Raw genomic sequence first — 20140 nt, 5'->3', positions numbered from 1 at the left:
ACTGTGCTGACAGCAGCGAGCCCCATGTGGTGCTCAAACTCAGGAACTACAAGATGGTGACCTGAGCTGAAGTCAGATGCTCAACCCACTGAGCCAGCCAGTCAGGTGCTCCAATTGTTTTAAGAAAGGCTCGTGCATGTCACAGTTCCTGAGGGCTTAGCTACTAAAAGAAATACTATTTCTCTATTCACAATACTTCTAACATCAAATGTGTGGAGGAGTTTTTAATATCAATCAAAATTCCAACTCTTCAGACACCAATTGGCTATTGTGCAATTTAGTATGACACTAACTACTCAGAGTTGGTGCAGACCCCACAGGTTAAGGGCTTAGCGCCACAAGACTGCCCCCCACTTCAGATGCAAGTCCCAGACTATTACTTGTACTTTTGATCAGTGAGCTGTAAGTATCCGTCAATGGATGAACGGTTAAAGAAATTGTGATGCAATGCAATATTATTCAGCCTTTAAAAAGGAGATTCTGCGGGCGCCTGGGTGGCGCAGTCGGTTAAGCGTCCGACTTCAGGCAGGTCACGATCTCGCGGTCCGTGAGTTCGAATCCCGCGTCAGGCTCTGGGCTGATGGCCCAGAGCCTGGAGCCTGTTTCCGATTCTGTGTCTCCCTCTCTCTCTGCCCCTCCCCCGTTCATGCTCTGTCTCTCTCTGTCCCAAAAATAAATAAACGTTGAAAAAAAAATTTAAAAAAGAACATTATTATTAAAAAAAAAAAGGGGGGGGGGGCGCCTGGGGGGCGCAGTCGGTTAAGCCTCCGACTTCAGCCAGGTCACGATCTCGCGGTCCGTGGGTTCGAGCCCTGCGTCAGGCTCTGGGCTGGTGGCTCAGAGCCTGGAGCCTGTTTCCGATTCTGTGTCTCCCTCTCTCTCTGCCCCTCCCCCATTCATGCTCTGTCTCTCTCTGTCCCAAAAAATAAATAAACGTTGAAAAAAAAATTTAAAAAAAAAAAAAAGGAGATTCTGCCATTTACAACAACATGGATGAAACTGGAAGACATTGTCCTAAGTGAAATAAGCCAGATACAGAAAGAAAAAAAAAGCTGCGTGATCTCACTCATATGTGGAATCTTAAAAAGTCAATACCTAGAAGCAGAAAGCATAATGGTGGTTACCAGGGACAGGGAGGTGAGGGAAATGGGACAATATAAAGGATATAAAGGATAATGGGACGATATAAAGGATATAAAGTCACAGTTATATAGGATAAATAAATCCAGAGGTCTACTGTATAGCCTGCTGACTGTGGTTAATAATACTGTATTTAATATTGAAAATTTGCTGGCAGTAGATTTCAGTAGCTTTCTCTTCACAAGGAAAAAGATGGTAATTATGTGAGGAGATATTCTAATTAGCTTGACTGTTATAACCATCTCACTATGTATATGTATGCCAAGTCATGTTATTTAGCTTAAATATATACAATTTTTATTAAAAGAAATAAAATTTAGAAAAATGAAAATAAATTGGGGGTTCCAACAAGAACCTTCTCAAGTTTCATAATTTGTTATAATGGTTCACGGAATTCAATGAAACCCTTAGCTGCATTAAGGCATTATAAAGGACATACTAACAAATATAAATGAACAGGCAAGTGAAGAGATACATAGGCTGAGTTCTGGAAAGGTCCCAAGTGCAGGAGCATTTGTCCCTGTAGAACTGGAGTGCACCACTTTCCTGGCACATGGATGTATTCACCAACCCAGAAGTTCTACAAAAACCACAGTTTAGGAATTTTAATGGAGGCTTCAACACATAGACATGATCAATTATTAACAATCTGCAGCCCCTCACTTCTCCTCAGAGGATGGGGGATAGAAGTGAAATTTCCAACTTCTAATCCTGTCTTGGTCATTCCAGTGGCCAACCCCCATCCTGATGCTATCCAGGAACCCACCAACATTCACCTCACTAGAATGAAAGATGTTCCTATCACCCAGGAAATTACAAGGAACTTAGGAGCTCTGTGTTAGGAAGTGGAAGAAGAGACCAAATGTATATTTCTTATTATATCACAACTACTTACTAGCTATAACTTTCAAATGTGAAGGTCAACTTGGTTTTTGGAGTTACTCTGCCATTTTTACTGATGTCACTCTCTATTATTTCTTAGAACTGCATTTGAATATACAATTATCCCAAATAAGCACTTAATTTTTTTAGACCAAGTCATATTAAAGTGTTCTGAAAAATACAGCAATTCCCTACTTCACATCTCCCCACTGTGCAGTCCCACTTACCAAAAGTAGTCTTTTGACTCAGTTAGCAATTTCTTCTGGAATTTACTCTTCCCATAATTTTAAATGCTATGCATTTTTGAGTCATCAGTTATGTATATCATTTATTGTCTTTCTATTCTTGTCAATAAAGGTTTATGTTTCTTACAATACCATTCTCCTACCACCCCATCTTCCCAATATGGTAATGACTTATTAAATCAATATTCATCACTTACATATTCACCACTGACCTATTTGCTCTATGTTTCCTTTCTGTTTTCCTAGAGTTAATGTTTTCTTTGATTTTTTTATTTGCTTAGTTTTCTTTGTATTTAATGTCATTATTCTCAAACTTTCCACTGAATTTTCTAACATTTTTCCACATCAGGTAATGTATCACTTCCAATGTTTGGAGACCTTCCTCTCTTTCTGTCTAGACTGCTACTCTCTAAGCCTACAGAAAGCTGTCCCCTGAAAATTCCCTTTGCTATCATCCTTAGAATTTCCTTGGCCTTCTTCTGAGTTGGATTCCCTGATCCCTAGACTTCAGGCTTCCTCTCTCTGTGTTTACTATCTTGTCTTTTGGAGCATATCCTCCAACAGTTTTGTCAAGTTAAAAAATTGACTGCAATAGCAGAAGGTTTGATGATACAAGCATTCTATATACTTGTCTCTTGAGACACCTGGGGTACCTACCTCCTTGAGAGACCCCTTCACCACCTTTCAGGGTTTCCCTAAGTTTTTTTCAGTATCCCATTTCTTCCTATTTCTTGGTTTACCATTGTTTTAGGTGAAAACATCCTTAAAACGGGTATCTGGGAGGGATTTTTTGAGGCTTTGAGTGTTTGAAAATATTTTTTGTCACCCTCACACTTAATTGATAGTATAGAACGCCATCCCAGCCATGCTGCCCTCCCAGCCAGCTGTTACTGAAACATGAAAAACACCTTTCTTTCTTTGGCTTGCTCATTTGCATTTGCCGCATGGCTAAACTCTCTCACCTCCTTCAGATCTTGCTCAAGTATTAGATTTTCAGTGACTGCTGTGTATACATTGCCAATCCAACATTCCCACCCATTTCCCACTTTATTTCCATAGCACTTATCACCACTTGGAATACTACATATTTCCTATTGTTTACTTGTTTACTTTCTGTCTTCCTCTACTAGACAGAAAGCTCCTTGGGGCCAAAACTTTCAACTCTTTTGCTCACTGATATATTCCAGTACCTGGAACAGTGCCTGGCACGTAGTAGTCCATCAGTATTTATCTGTTCAATGCATGTATAATAAACACTTATTTCCTGTCCCTATAATATGCCAAAAAGAAGGTAGTAACTTTCTTGTCATGATAAATAAGAATGGATTAGTTTGATATAGAATTAAGAATTGTTGGTCATGCCACTTGAAGATCTGAAAGAGATTGTGGAATCTCTTTTTAGATTTTTAAACATAAAATAGATGGCTACTGATGTTTATGACATAAGTGTGTGTGTATCTTTTCCTAGAAACATTTAAAATATTCTTTCATCTGCACTTGTCTGTCACACTTTGCTCATTTTGTGCTTTGCCTTCCTCTGGTTACCAGTAGGGTTTCTGGCTGCCCCCACTGTGCTCATCTTAACCCATTACTGGCTTCTCTCACTGTGGACTTCAGCTTGACCTGAGCTCATCTACTTTGGTTTAGACCAATGTCTCTGCAACCTTTGCTTTTAGACAGGTCTCCCATGCAGAAAGTGACCAAACTAACCATTTCCTCTCTACCCAGCAGCTGGGATTCTAACCAGCAACCCCACCATGCACACTGACATATAAACACAACCCACACCCTCACAGGAATCCCACACAAACTGTAATATAAAAGCTAAAAGTCATGTTATTATGAGTCTGCTCATTTTGCATACCTCATGATAAAGTAAATGGCTTTCAGTGCTTGACTTCTCTGTTGCAGTGTAAAAACTTCATGTTGAAATGACCTGTGTCACTGCCATGTCTAATTTCTACATAAGGATCTAATGAAAAGATCATTATTTAAAATACATTTAGAAGTGGTGCTGAGATGTGACAATATTTTTATTTCAAAAGAATGACCTATAGCCTTAATAGATTCAGTCTCAAGCCAAGAGAGAGTAGAGTTTTTTAAAACCACACTTAAGTAGGACTGCTAGAATAAGCAAAGAAAAATATGAGATGCCCAGCTAAATTTGAATTTCAGATAAATAACGAATAATTTTCATCTAGTATTTCATCTAGGAATCCTACATTTAAGTAGCCAACTGTTCTGTCAGTGAAAGGACTTCTTTAGGTTTATTTTGAGTGTAACAGATGAGTGTTAAGGTGCTACAAAGGGAAGGAGTTAGGAATTCACTTTTACTGGCTGATGACATAAGGCAGTGGACCATTTTAATCTGGCTAACGTCTATACAGTAACGAAAGTGTGAGTAATAAGATGCTGGCCCAGAAACAGAATGCAGATTTCTATCATTGTGCTTCTTCCCAGACCCTTATCATCTAGAGAAGCAGCAACATCACGTCATAGGAACACAGGTTTATAAGCATTTATTTCCCCATGACACGAAGAAGTCCAATCAAATCACGGATAACCCTCGAAGCCTTTTCGTTTACTCATCCCAGATCCTTCTATGGATGTCTTAGCCAGCTCAGGCTGCTGTAACAATATATCATAGTCTAGGTGACTTAAATAGCAGGAATTTACTTTTCAGTGTCTGAGGCCAGGAAGTCCAAGATTAAGTTGCCAGCTGATTTGGTTCCTGGTGAGGCACTTCTTTCTGGTTTGCAGAAAGAAGGATGCCTTCTCTCACGTGGCAGAGAGAAATTGTCTCTCTGCATCTCTTCTTATAAAGGCACTAATCCCATTCATGAGGGCTCTACCCGCATGACCTAATTACCTCCCAAAGACCCACCTCCAAATGCTGTCATATTGGAGATTAGGGCTTGAAAGTATGAATCTGAGGGAGATACAAATATTCAGTCCATGGCAATGAAGATTTGAATAAAACTGTGGTGTATATCCAGAGAGATCGTGGATGTTAGAAAACACCGTTTATGACACTTGAATGAAGTATGGGTAAACACACCTAAGCATTCTCCCCAAGCGAGAGAAAAGAGGGTACTTCTCTGAAATCTGGGTACAATTCACCAGCAGGCAGATTTTATTTTAAGAAACTAATAAATATAATATGATTCTACCTTTCAGAGCTGTTTATCACTTGGACTTTCAGTTTGGGTGATTGCACTCTAGTAAATTAGCTGACTGAGAGTCCAAAGATTATATCTGCATCCAGACAGTCCATTCATCATGCTTAGCATTTGGATTTCAACTCGGCTTTCCCACATATTTGCCAAAATGCTGCTGAAGTGATCACAGAAAGCTCCTTGTTTTGATCTGCCTAATGCCTTAAATATTGTCAGTGGCTCTGGATTTAGGTTTATTGGAATATTTTAATAACCCACCAATCTCTTATCTGAAAGTTTCATATAACCACTTTCTTAGTTCATAAATACTTACTGATTTTAATCTTGTCCCCAAAAGGGAGTAGACTTTGGTGGTTCAATGTGTTCCCACCCAAGGAAGAAATGCAAAGTAGTGGTAGAAATTATCAAGGTATACTCATGTAAAAGTGAAAAGATCTTTCAGTACTATCAAATATTTAACAAGATGTATAGCCAATACAATGTTCACATTTTATGTGTCACCCACACCTTTACTTTTGCAAAATCATTTTGCAAATTGGCAAGTTATTCAGTCAGATTATCCAATATTGGAAAAGCATAATTTAAGTTTTAAGTGGTAAAACTACCAAAATGTGTTCACTGGTATCCAAAAAAATCCAGATGCATAAAATGCAGGCTTGCATGACTGGAAGGTGAATAAAATTTCTGGGCCCAAACTGCATAGCTAATTGGCTGGGAGTTCCAGATGGCAATGTGGGATCCAAATATGTTCCAGTGCCATCTGTGTTTTGGCAACACCTGGTGACCTTGTCAGTTTTTACCAGCTGGTCCCTAGGTGTGTTGTATCTGGCTAGGCAGAAATTCCCGAAATTTTAGGTTACTGGTGGTCTTTTAGTGTCATCTTCCCAGAACTATTTGGGCCTGAACAAAATGGGTACAAGGACCCACCCTTTTTCTCCCTAGGTTTGGACAAGGGACTATCTATCCTTTCAATACCAATTTCTTGTTCTTTAAATGTATGACGTTAAAACAATCAATGCAAATGCTGTTTGTTTGTTTTTTTAAGTTAAGTCTGACTTTGGATTTCCTTTCTTTCTTTCTATTCTTTGTGGAAAATACTTGGACATAATGAATTGGACTCGGAAGCTTTTTCCACAGACAGTTCTTGGTCTCCACCTGCTTCCCTATCAGACACTCTACCTTTCTTTACTGCCTCAAGTATCTTCTCTCTGACTAACCAAAGTGTCACAGACATAATGCCCGTCGACCAAACAGTACTAATCCCAGGACTAACCATCCCCACAGATGATTATTCTACCATCAGCCAATCGGCTCTGGAAATTTCACAGCCATCTGCATCATCAGGCAGCCAGGAAATAGTGAGAGACTTAGATGTAATGGATATATCTGATGCTTCTGCCTCCTCTCAGCTACCAAGATTCAGTGGGTATGTTTCTACCCCGGATCATTTCTTGGAGAATATCACACCTAGCCCAGCTTTACAGTACATCACCACTAGTTCTATGACCACTGCCAGCAAGGGCCAAGAGCTGGTAGTGTTCTTCAGTCTGCGAGTCGCTAACATGCCCTTCTCCAACAACCTGTTCAACAAGAGCTCTCTAGAGTACCAAGCTCTGGAGCAACAATTCACACAGCTGGTGAGTAAGCACTGCTTCCGATTCTCTGTGTGTTCTTCCTTTCTGTGTTGTTACTTTATAATACAATCACTCTCTGTCTTGAGCAGTGAATGTTGAGAGAGACAAGCCTCTAAGATAGCTGTGGCTGAAGGCATTCAGCTAAAGTGTGGAGATGGATTCAGATCCAATAAGCAAGTAAGTTCTGTGGTCGACACTCCGGACAGACACTGCCACTCAGCCTCATGAGATCTTACCCTTAAGGTCTTTTCATTATAGTTCTTACTTTTTTAAAATTTTTTAAATGTTTATTCATTTTTGAGAGAAAGAGAGGGAGAGAGAAAGAGAGACAGTGTGAGAGGGGGAGGGGCAGAGAGAGGGAGACACAGAATCCGAAGCAGGCTCCAGGCTCTGAGCTGTCAGCACAAAGCCCAGCACAGGGCTCAAACTCACAAACTGCGAGATCATGACCTGAGCCAAAGTCAGACACTTAACCAACGGAGCCACCCAGGCACCCCCATTATAGTTCTTCCTATTTTAGTTTTCCCAAGGATAGTACATAGCCATTCAAGCATGGGATGTGGAATTTAAAAGCAATAGGAGCAAACTTGTCCTAAGTTTTAATGCCACAAGCTATTTTCCAGCCATCAAAACAGAAGGATTCAAAATTAGAAAGGTCCACAACAGATGAGGCCAAGACTTCAAGTGTAAGGACTCTTTTCTTAGCTTTTCTTAAGTTCCTGTAAAACTAAAAAATAGCTAAATGGCTATCATCCCTGATCCCTAACAAAGAAAGTGAAATGATGATCATGATGGCATATATCTTTGATTATAAAATATCCCCCAAACTCACGTTTATTTTCTTTCTACATGTACAATAAGAGAAATGTATATAATAAGAAAGGCTCAACTCTCTGATACCTCTGTACAGCCAATTAAAGTTAAGTACCCAATGCATATCACAAAAATTGTAGAATTTCTGAAAATACCAGAAAAGTATTTGTAAGCTTCATATAAGTTAAGTAACCATGCAAATTAAAGCCACATAAAAACCAAGTCTTCAAGTGAACTCTAAAAGAAAACTTTGTTTTAAGGTAAGACTTTGTGCTATCTCCCCGCCCCCATCCCCCCCCCCCCACACACACACACCCCAGTGTGGTAAGTAGATACTGGGGCAATCTCAAGGAACAGAGACCCAGTGCACCTAGCTCAGGTGTATTAATGAGGGTACATACTAAGCTTCCATAGTGAAGAGATCAAGAATATAATAACTTAAGTATGGTGACAGATCATAGCTACGCTTGTGGCCAGCATAACATAGACTTGTCGAATCACTATGTTGTACACCTGAAACTAATATAACATTGTGTGTCAACTGTACTTCAAGAAAAAAAAAGAATATAGTAACTTAAGTAAGATTCAAGTTTATATATTTGTCTTCAACGTGACGGATAGGGCAGTTCTGCTCTACAGTGCCATCCAGGGACTCACATTTCCTCTATCTTATAATTCTGCCAGCCCCCAATGTTATTTCTTCATTCACACAATCAAGGCTGAGGCACTGGTAAATCCCTGTTTCCACTTGAGAGAAGAGGCCCAGGGCAAGCAGTTTCTTAAGCAAGTGATACCAAAGTTACCCTCATCCCTTCCACTCATATTCTGTTGATGGGAACTAGTCACATGGCCACACCTTGCTGCAAGGGAGACTGGGAAACGTGGTCTCCAGCAAGGCAGCCTCATGCCAGTGAAGAAGAAAACGGATTGGGGAGACGGGGGCAGCTAGTCATCTGCATACCAGATGAAGACAGGGAATCCCACCAGAGGCCAACGCAATGCTAAGACACAAAGAATGAGCCCAGTCAGTGTAAGTAGGAGAGTACCGAGAGTAGACTGAGAAAAGAAGTTTCACGTTTTGTATAAAATTTCATTTTATTTTTACAATAACCTGTGGGGGTTGGGGGGCTGGGGAATCATGGCTATTGGAATGTGGGCAGGGTCAGAGTTAAAATCCTGGTGGGGTGAGGACAGGCAGCAAAAAAAGTAGATCTGGGCCAAGCCTGGGAGATTTTAGCTTGCATCTGTGTGCTGTGTTTGTAGATGTCACTTCATGAATGAGGGGACCAACTTTCAGGGCCAAGAACAAAGCAAGATACTGCTGAGCTTCAGACATTTCTGCAAAATGATCTCAGGGATGGCTATGACTCCCAATAGGCAGGTGTGGGAATCTGAAACACAATGCCCTGGGGCCTACTTTTCAGATTATTAAATTACAGTTTGGGAAAAGTCCTTAGGGAACCACTTTTTCTTCTTCCTCACAATTCAGATAAGGGCACTGAGGTACAATGCAATGGAGAAATGGTTTGATGAAGGTCACACAGATAGCTGGGGACAGTTCCAGGACCAACACCCAAGTCTCCTGGCTGCCAGTTCCCTGCTGTTTCTACTACACAGCATATGAGTTGACCATGAAACATGTCCTGCATGGACAGACAAGCTGATATGTAAGCTGTTATTTCAATAGGGTCATTTCAATTGGTTGCTTCTAAATAAATGTCCCATTTATACAGCAGCAGGTCAGTCTGCTCCTGGGCTCAGTTTGGAACATGTTTTTATTTACTTGGTTTTTGTTTTGTTTTGTTTTGTTTTGTTTTGTTTTGATAACGGAACCTGGCAGTCCTGCTTTGCTGATAGCATTGGCCTAGATTTTTAAAAATCCTCTGTTCTCACAATTCATCAGGAAGAAAATCACTGCCCATCCATCTCAATACACAAATAGAAAGGTGGAAATATGGCACATAATCACTGCAAACAGATCATTAAATAGTCGTGTTCTGGTCTCACATTAAATCCAGACACAAAAGTAAAAACAAACAGGAACTGAAATGTATGCCTCAGATAATGAGAAGTGAGTATAAATGGAATTAGCGGCAGCTGAGCACTTAGAACACAGTTAAGGGTCAACCATCTTTTATTCTGCAGCTGGTTCCATATCTACGCTCCAATCTTACGGGATTTAAGCAACTTGAAATTCTTAACTTCAGAAACGGGAGTGTGATTGTGAATAGCAAGTTGAAGTTTGCTAAGTCGGTGCCATATAACCTCACCAAGGCTGTGCAGGGGGTCTTGGAGGATTTTCGTTCTGCCGCAGCCCAACAACTTGACCTGGAGATAGACAGCTACTCTCTCAACGTCGAACCAGGTAAGATATTCCAACCCAGAAAATTGTGGGAGGTTTTTGGTTTTGTTTGTTTACCAAACAGTTCAACTTTGAGGCCACGAAATTCAAATTAAAGTCACACTTGATAAAATAACATTGTGGAAGCTAATGGATCACCTTATTAGAAAGGTGGGGCCCTAAAATATGCAGGTTCAAGTTTTCCTACATCAAAAAGTAGGGAACAAGCATACCTCTTCCTTCACAATCTAGGAGCTTTAATCCCTCCCCCGCCCCCCCAGAACACAACTCCTGCAGTGTCTTAAGAGATTGTTTTTGTTGTTGTTGTTTTTAACATTTGCCACAGCCAACCTAATTTATATTCTGCTGGAAGGCAGAAGCACTTTCTGAGCAAACTGCAACAACTGGAGGGTTTCTACCTAAGAAACCTTCCAGTCATAGTTAACTATCAGCATTTCCTCGTAATAACACAATTCAGGATGAAACTGAAACAGCGTCCTGAGGAAAGAAAACTAATCATTAGAGCAAAATTCAAACTTGGGAAAAAGCCACTGCACTATCACCAAAGAAAGAAGAAAATAATGTCCCTTCCCATTTGTACACCCCAGATCGGCTCCATGTGTGGGTTAAAACAAAGAAGTGTTAGATGTGAAGACGACTCTTAAAGATAATGGGGGTTAGCCCAGAGCTACCTAATAGAAAGCAAGCATTCATTCTGATAATAAAACATAGTGTGTGTACCATTGTAACCAGCTATGCCCAAATTGGGAACTGTTTCTACCATTAGTTTCAGAATTCTGTTTTCTAACCAATCAAGGGAAGTTTTTTTAAATTCCCTGGAGCGCCAGGGGGCAAGGCTCCAAATCTACTGCCAATGAGACCTTCCAGTCGGGTTCAACACAAAGCTTCCTAATTGGCTATGAATTAGTGAAGTGAATCTTTAACATCCTTTCTGGCTTTCTGTAAACTAACAATGAAGGCAGAGGGAAAAGGCCTTGGGCAAAATGCAAACAAAGAGGCTCAGTTGGGAGACACATATTTTGACAGAGCAGAACTTTGAGCAACTTTAAGAAAATTGCCTCCTATCTTAGTAAGGCATCGTTAAAAAGACAGATCACCCTTCGGCACTGAGCCTGGGAGTGCTTACCTCTGAACAGGGGCAGCTAAGAAAGCCCTGAGGACCCCCTAAGAAATCAAAGACCTCCTAAATGCTGGTAATATACTGCCTCTCCCCCTAAAAACTACCTCAGAACTGAGAAGGAACCAGGGAGTGCTAGGCAGTTAGGGTCAGGAGACCAATTTCCTCAGTCAATTGAAAGCAGTGAACAGGGACTTACATAGGAGAATTTGGAAAGCCTAACAGAGGTGAGGGGCCAATTTCCTCTCTTCCTTCCTCCCTTGGAGAGCTGACAATCTGCTTAGAGACCCATCCAACAAATGAGAAGGTCAATATAAAGAGCCAAGTTGAGACAGGGGAGAACTCAGGTGTCCTGCTGGCTTCTCAATGGAGGTGCCACTTAAGTAGTACCTTAGAAAGAGAGCAGGAAGCTGGCGGTACATTGCCACGGATGCATAAGGCCCTAGTGACGTTGGAAGGAAGCACAGCATAGCAATGACTTTGGAGGGCCATAGTCCTGAATGTGAATCCTATGTACTAACAGCAGCACTCAATTTCCACAACTGGAAAAGAGATAGTAAACAGTCATGAGGATTAACTAAAAGAGTATTTGCAACACCCAGCAGAATTAGAAAGCCAAATACAGATTTTATAAAAGTTAAAAATAAATAACAAGAAACTTTATGAATTCCCTATCTAAATCAAAATGGATAAATCCAATATCTAAAAGGGCTCCTATTTACTGTGAGAGGACACTGTGTCCACCTGCCCCTAGAAGCATTCCTTCCCAACAGTGGGGAGGTGGGGAAAGTAGAAGGTATGAGCAGGCAAGGAGGGACAGGCAAGGAGCCGAGGTGCGCTTCTCCACCTGAAGCTAGAGATCCTGGTTTAGTTATTTCACCAAAGGCAAGGGTAGACTCACCCAAGTAACCAGCTAGTGCTTGATTATCAGACCTTGACCATCTTTTACATTTTACATGCTTGATCCAAAACAATAAACATCCATCCACCACCGGATCACACGTTGATGAATGAAAGTCAGTCCCTGCCCAAAGGAACTTGCAGGATGACCAAAGAGGGACACTTTAGAAGGATGCTGGGATCAGATATATGTCTTTTCTATTCAGAAAGACTTTGTAATGAGCACTTTCTGATATGCCACACTTAGCTGCAAATTTCCATGAGTCTGGAAATCACTAAGGCATAATGCAGAAAGCACAGTTTTCCTTTAAGTCCCATTTCATTGAGACCTGGTCTCTAAAAAGTAGAGAATTCTAGTCCCTCTGGGCTGGTCTCAGGCAGTGAAAGACAGCCTGTGATAGTTGGTGGTGGCAAGGGCTGAGCATCCATGAAGACAGCCAGTACCATCAAAAAATAATTATTCAATGACTCTTGTTAAGATGGCGAGAAAGATTTTATTCAAGGACAGCCATCTTGATGTGTGTAGGAACCACTGCAGTGGGGCCTTGAGGTGGGGGAGAATGGACTTAACCCTGAATGTAGCATGGGCAAGTGGGCATTTATAGCTAAAGAGCAGCGTGGTGGGCAATAGATGGAAACTTACCAAGAGGAAACATCTAGGGTAAGGGGTGAATTCTGGCTAACCCAACCTAAAAGGATTCTTGCTAAAGGCAGGCCAGGATGATCGCACATCACCTGAGGGAGGGTGTGATATGCCCCGATTCGAGAGACCCCCCCGAAAACAAACCACCAGAGTCCAGAGCCAAAGCCAAGCGGCAAGGGTCGTTTATTGCAGGTTCAAACCCGGTCCTCCGCGCACTCGTCGCCGGTGACGCAAGAGGCCCCGAGCAAGGATCTTACAGCTTCTTTTATAGACAGGCACAAACAAGTTAGGGATTTTTTTTTGAGGTTACAGAGTTGTTATAGGCTGACATTTAAATTTGAATGCTCAGCAGAACTTGATTGGTTCCCGCCTTTATGTCAGACTACGACCGGGCACGCCCTGGCTAGTTTCAGGAAGGGGGGGGAAGGGAAAGATTTTTCTTTGCAGTTGTGAGTACACCTGGTAACTTTTCTCTTAGCCTCTCAGGTGGAGAATGAGAAACCTGATTAGACATTGAGGGTGATCAGATATAAAGGATGGGGGATTCTAACTAAGCCAGCTCAGCGGGATTCTTGCTAAAATTGGACAACAAAGAGAAACACTAGAGCCCAAAAGTGGAGGCCAAGCTGAGAATTTCAGGGGAGGCTGAGTAGAGCTTGGTCCAGGAGAAACTTTGTCAGACCAGAGCTGGAGAGGCAGGATGCCAGCCACACACGTGTCGGTGGCAGCAGCAAGAGCTACCATTGGAGGGTCTGAGGAGGGAGAGGGGGCCACCCAAGAGCAAGCAGCCATCAGGCACCCACTCAGACAACACACACGCAAACACTCGCACCTCATCCTCAATTATCCCTGTTCACACCCTGGTCCAATCCAGGCAGGGACAGTCCAGACCCTAACACACCCACAACCATTGCTTCTGAACACAGTTAATGAACTTCTTACATCTATTAATCTCCTTATCTTATAAAACTTCTTGAACCTGAGTTTTAAAACACTATTCCAGAGGCACCTGGGTGGCTCAATCAGTTGAGCATCTTTTTTTTTTTTTTTTTATGAAATTTATTGACAAATTGGTTTCCATACAACACACCCAGTGCTCATCCCAAAAGGTGCCCTCCTCAATACCCATCACCCACCCTCTCCCCCCCCCCACCCCCCATCAACCCTCAGTTTGTTCCCAGTTTTTAAGAGTCTCTTATGCTTTGGCTCTCTCCCACTCTAACCTGTTTTTTTTTTTTTCCTTCCCCTCCCCCATGGGTTCCTGTTAAGTTTCTCAGGATCCACATAAGAGTGAAACCATATGGTATCTGTCCTTCTCTGTATGGCTTATTTCACTTAGCATCACACTCTCCAGTTCCATCCACGTTGCTACAAAAGGCTATATTTCATTTTTTCTCATTGCCACGTAATATTCCATTGTGTATATAAACCACAATTTCTTTATCCATTCATCAGTTGATGGACATTTAGGCTCTTTCCATAATTTGGCTATTGTTGAGAGTGCTGCTATGAACATTGGGGTACAAGTGGCCCTATGCATCAGTACTCCTGTATCCCTTGGATAAATTCCTAGCAGCAGTTGAGCATCTTGAGTGGCTTGGGTCATGATCCCAAGGTTTGTGAGTTCAAGTCCCATGTCAGGCTGTGTGCTGTCAGTTCAGAGCCTGGAGCCTGCTTCGGATTCTCTCTGCCCCTCCTCTGCTCATGCTCTTTCTCAAAAATAAACATTAAAAAAAAATTTTTTTTTAAAGTGATATTCTAAAACAAACAAACAAATGCCCTGTAGTTACAGTAAAGTGTTCCTAGCATCTATCATCCTGTATAATTTTAGTTTGAGGGAATAGGTACAATATTAGTATTATGATAATAGAAAAGAAAAATGAGTGTCTAGATTTTAAAACGCAGATGATTTTCAATAGTTTTCTTCCTTTTTTCTTTCTTTAATCTAGAATATGACAGGTATTTTGCTCCCAGGTTTTCAATGTGACTGGCTGATCCAGATTTTCTTCTTTTGGTGGTATATTGGAGTGTAAGCTGTCATGGTGATTGACAAGCAAGCTGATTAAAATGTCCTCCTAGTACAACCAACTAATCTTGTTTCCTCTCAGGTCCCTGGACCCCAAATGAAGATAATTACATAGGTTGGACAACAAGGACTCAAATTTCAATTTACACAGTCCGTGGCTCTATTGCTGGCATAGTCTTTTCTAGTGTCTAAGGCTTGGGTACAGCAGTACCCATCACCCAGCATGTAGTAAAAGAGGTCTGAGGGGCACTTATAATCAAAATCCCAGATAATTCTGGAAGGTCATTTTAGCAAATACAAGAAACTTCCCCGATTCAGGTCTGATCTTGCCAGTGTTTGCTCGAACTCACTAGTACTGGCCCGATCTGTTGAGAAAACTCTCTTTGAAAGAAAATTTAAAAAGGAAATATTTAGAGAGAAGAAGGACAGCTGCTAGAAATACTGTATGCCAGGAATAAATACCTAGCTTTGCCTATGGAAGAAAATCCCAGGAATCTATCCTTGGAAAACAGAGAAGGCATCCTATAATTTTAACCTTTTCCCAACCAGGATGGCCAAATACAGCAACATTTACTATGTGTCTTATCCCTTGCCTTTCCCTTACCATCTTCTTGGGAGAAACAGGAGATCAGAACTAGGCTATAGAACACCGGAGGATCTCCTGCCTCATGAGTGTCCAATGTTGCCCCATCCTGGGAGCCACCAGCCCCACCATCCCTTCCTCCTCCAACCCTTATCAGAGCATAACCCTTAAAACATGAAAAAACATAATTTTCATACAAACAGGTGTGAAAGTTTGCTTCACTCATTAATAAGGGAATCATTAAGATGACGAATCTGGTCTAAAGAGGCTCTGGAAATGGAAATTTTATATAGCCAGAGAAAAAAGGAGAATGATGAGTTAAGAATGGTATGCTAAATAGAAAAGAGAACGTATAATCATCTTACCCATTTTCTATACAATAACTTCTAACTCTATGGAGTTGTAAAATGCTATAACCAAAAGTAAATGGTAAATCAAAGTTACTGCCTTTTAGAGGTCGGCAAAGTGTGTCTTAAAGAGCCAGATGGTAAATATTTGGCTTTGGGAGCCAAAAGGCAAAATCGAGGATATTATGTAGGTACTTATGTAACTAAAACTGGTCTTAGCCCAGAAACTGTAAAAATGTAGGCAGCTGGCAAGGTTGCCCACAGGTGATCCCTGTTTACTAGAGGGGATTGTTAGTGCTCCAGCACGACTTTTAAGGTTATGTGGTCAACTTCTCTCCTTATTTCCAAATGTTGGATGGTTTTCTTAAACCACCAGCTTCTTACTCCCTCTGGCCCTTATTTTTGCTGTTACAGAGAAGTTAGACAAGTCAATGACAATGCAATCATGATTTGAGACCCTGTTTATTCATATATTCAGTAAACACTTAGGGGTTATCTGGTACCAGTCAGGCACTATTACAGGCATCAGAACCCCCAAAGTGAATCCCTGCCCTCAAGGTGCTAAAGCCTACCAACCAAGAGAAACAGACACATATACAAAAAGCTCTAATCAGGTCTACTAAATACAATAATCAGGTTATGAACAGAAATGTTATGAAGCACAACAGAGCAATTAATTCTACAGAGGCCAGGGAATGTCATGGCAGGCTTCCTAGATAGATGGCGATGTTGAGTGTGGTACCTTGGCAAATCCCAGGGGTGGGGGGTGGGGGGAGAGGACAGGCAGGGAGGTTGAGGAGGGGATCTTCCAAAAAAGGCTGGAGGAAGATGCAGACACTTCTGGAAATTTCAGATACTTCAGTTATTTCACTGTGATAGCAGCTTGGGACACAAAGTAGGGAAGGAAGAGAGTTCAGCCTGGAAGGAAGAGAAAGGTGTGCTGAGCCAGCACGTTTAAAGCCAGGTTGTCTAAAAGCTCCTGTTCAATCTATTTATATCTACTTTGGTGTCCTATTTTTCTTTTTTCTTTTCTTTTCTTTCTTTTCTTTTTTTTATAACTGTGGTCTTTTACAGTTTAAACTTTAATAAAATCTTGTAAAACTCAAAAAGTCTTCAAACTAAGTACTAAACAGCCCTTAAAGTATTCTCAAAATTACAAAATAAAAACATAGAGTTTATCATTCATAAAATACTTCCAATTTGGAAACTACTTAGCAAAAATATACAGGTAGCTACACAAGGTGGATACATTAATTCATTTAAATGTTTTAATGCAAAAATAAAGCAAAAATTAATAAACTAGCTTAAGGATATAAAAATACTCCAAAAATGTTTTGGGGAAGATGAGTTTTACAGAAATGGACATTTGGTGAACTGCCCTCCATCCTATGAAGTAGCTGTCTAGAGACCAGAGGCCAGTGCTGAAAGTATACATTTGGGAAACCTCAGTTGAAATCAGAGAACAGGTAAAAAATGGCCCAGGGAGGGGCGCCTGGGTGGCGCAGTCGGTTAAGCGTCCGACTTCAGCCAGGTCACGATCTCACGGTCCGTGAGTTCGAGCCCCGCGTCGGGCTCTGGGCTGATGGCTCGGAGCCTGGAGCCTGTTTCCAATTCTGTGTCTCCCTCTCTCTCTGACCCTCCCCGGTTCATGCTTTGTCTCTCTCTGTCCCAAAAATAAATAAACATTGAAAAAAAAATTTTTTTAAAAAATGGCCCAGGGCAATGTACAGGGCAGGAGAAAAGGAGAATCAGGTCTGAATCTCTGAGAAACCCCAACACTTAATGGGGAATAGAAGGATTGTCGGTGAAAGGAGCCAAAGACGGTGTTGCAGAAGCCGAGGAAAGAGAAGAGCAGGAGAGACAGGTCAGCTGTTTCAGCAGCCATGGGTGAGCAGTGGATAGAGGCCATGTAAGTTGACGGTTCAGAGGTCATCAGAACCCTTCGCAGAAACAATCTGCTAGAGTGGCAAGAGCTGAGGCCAGATTTTAGTGAGGTTGGGATGAAATGGAAAATGGGAAAGTCAGCATGCCCTGTCCACCTCCTGTCTTACAATCTACAACAAGGCTCCTACCCTCCCACAGACACTGGAGATAGGGGGTGCTATCTTCTTTGGTGGTTACATTTCAAAAGAGAGGCTCCTAGGTCCTTGAGAAAGACACTCTTGAGTTGTAATACTGGCAAGAAGCTTCAAAGATGATGGACATCTCAAACGAGCAGAGAATGAATTTACAAGTACAAGTTTTCTAAACTACGAAAGGGGAAGTCCGCAAGCTGCCGAAATAGCTCAGCTGGGAGAGCGTTAGACTGAAGAAAGGGGAAGTCAGGGGTCTAGAGTTAGTCAAGCAGAGAAGGCAGTCTTGGTCAGAGGATTTACCATTTCTCTCTATGCCCTGATTTTATTATATTTACAGGCAATGCTCAGACAGACCAATTATTTAGTTCTATTTGCAAAATTTGACAAAAAATCCAATCAAGTATTTTTCATTGATTTTCTTTTGGCCTAACGTCAGGGTGGAAATGTAGTTTGTGGTAGTAATGCGGAGAAGGGGGAAATATTATTCCATTGTTACATTTAGACCAAAGAGAAGAGACATTGTGAAACTTCTCATGAGACTACTAGGGGGGCATCATTCCACATTCAGATCAGCATCTGAATTCCTGGATGTGTCCTCTAAATGAGGGCTATTCATCAGTTAGGCCAAGTAATATCTGCAGAGGTACAGACACGGAGTAGAAGCGACACAGTGTTATTACTGCGTGTGGTTTACCATTCACCTTTTGAAAACAACCTGAATAAATGAATCTATGATATAGAAAGTATAAACCAATGTTAGAACTATCTGTGATTTATCAACTGAAAAACTGAATAAATCACAGCTTGCTCACTATTCTGCCAGCATCTCTGGCAACTAGCGTCGTCTTTCATTTAGGCTGCTATGAAAATTCTCTAGAAGCATGTAGGGCTTTTATGCCAGTTAGCTGTGCAGGTTGAAGATTTCAAACATGCAAAACTACACATACTTATTCTAACTTATTCTCTCCTTGGATTCCTAAGAAGTCTCCTCAAATATGGGCAGATTTCAAAGCTGGTAAATGGTAAACATTGAAATTAATTAGACTCTGGCATCCAGGATGCTTCCAGCCAGAATGTGAACCGGCAAACTCATTTTCTCTGGAACGTTGCATAATTTGAAAGATTTGCATTCAGTTGCCAGCTCTGAAAAGTGGTAGATGTCACTTATCACAACAATGACAATAAAACAGTAATAGCCACTATCGACATTTTTAATCTTAATAAATAACTATGCAAAGTAGGTATGATTTCTCCCCATTCCACAGTTGGAAAAACTGTGTTTCAGAGGAGTGCAAGTAACTTACCTTTTACAGGTCACACAATCACCAAGTGCTGTCACCGGAACTCAATGGCAGTTTTGTGTGCTTCCTTCAAGTCTGTTTACTTTACTGCCTCTTTATAAAAAGAGTCTTATCAACCCTCCTGCTGGGTATACAAAGGGTGTTTAATGTATTTGGAAAAAGTGACAACACACTTAAGTTTAATTAATCCTAAATGAATTGTTAGGTGTCACATTTCACCAAGTTGAAATATCCTATAATATTTTGTTACATTCTTAGAATGCCAAACGAAAAAGAAAAGAAAAGAAAGGAAACAAAAAGAAAAGAAAGGAAAAGAAAAGAAAGGAAAGGAAAAGAAAAAAGAAACAGAGGAGAGGAGAGAAAAAAGTCCCAAACTTCCTACTGTCCCCTATATTTGTGTTATTGGCTCTGCCAGGGGGTCCCTTCCAAGCTGAAGCAGCCACAGGAATTCTCCTTCCAGGATACTCTCCCAGCCTCTGCCCCGGCCCCATCTCCTGTGTCTCTGGCTCCTGTTTTTACTCTGTTGCTGTCCCGTGCTCCCTGGGATGCCATCCCCAGGCATTTTCCGTTAACACCTGCTTTCATTAAGGAACCCCAGTATTGGCTGGACTGCCAGATACCTTTTGCCCTCTCGAGTTTCAACCCATGCCCTCATCCCACACTTGAGCCTCCCCATGGAGCTTCCTGAAGATGCTCCTAGAGTCCTTCATGGAACCCCCTAATGCACACCCTGCAGGGAAGCCTGGGCTTCAGCCCAGCTGCACAGCCTCCCACAGCCCCTGCTATCTGAGCGCTCCCTCTGCCAGCTGATCCTGGGACACTCAGGCCCTAACACCCATGCACCCAAAACATCTCAGTTTGGTAGATATAAATAATGACCGAGAGCAGAAATAATT

General features: G+C 41.5%; 1 protein-coding gene across 3 annotated transcripts in view; it reads left to right on the top strand.

The window, feature by feature from the left end:
• The window catches only part of IMPG1 (interphotoreceptor matrix proteoglycan 1), a 134247-nt gene that overhangs the window by 94493 nt on the left and 19614 nt on the right, over positions 1–20140 (top strand). For all 3 annotated transcript variants that reach the window (XM_019830878.2, XM_019830877.2, XM_019830876.3), the window contains 2 exons: positions 6569–7080; positions 10036–10255. In XM_019830878.2, coding sequence (XP_019686437.2) covers positions 6569–7080; positions 10036–10255 — 732 coding nt within the window. The remainder of the gene's footprint in view (positions 1–6568; positions 7081–10035; positions 10256–20140) is intronic.

The sequence above is a fragment of the Felis catus genome, chromosome B2 (assembly GCF_018350175.1).
Source record: "Felis catus isolate Fca126 chromosome B2, F.catus_Fca126_mat1.0, whole genome shotgun sequence".
NCBI lineage: Eukaryota > Metazoa > Chordata > Mammalia > Carnivora > Felidae > Felis > Felis catus.
Note: the sequence above shows the minus strand (reverse complement) of the source record. Positions and strands in the feature narration are given on the sequence as shown.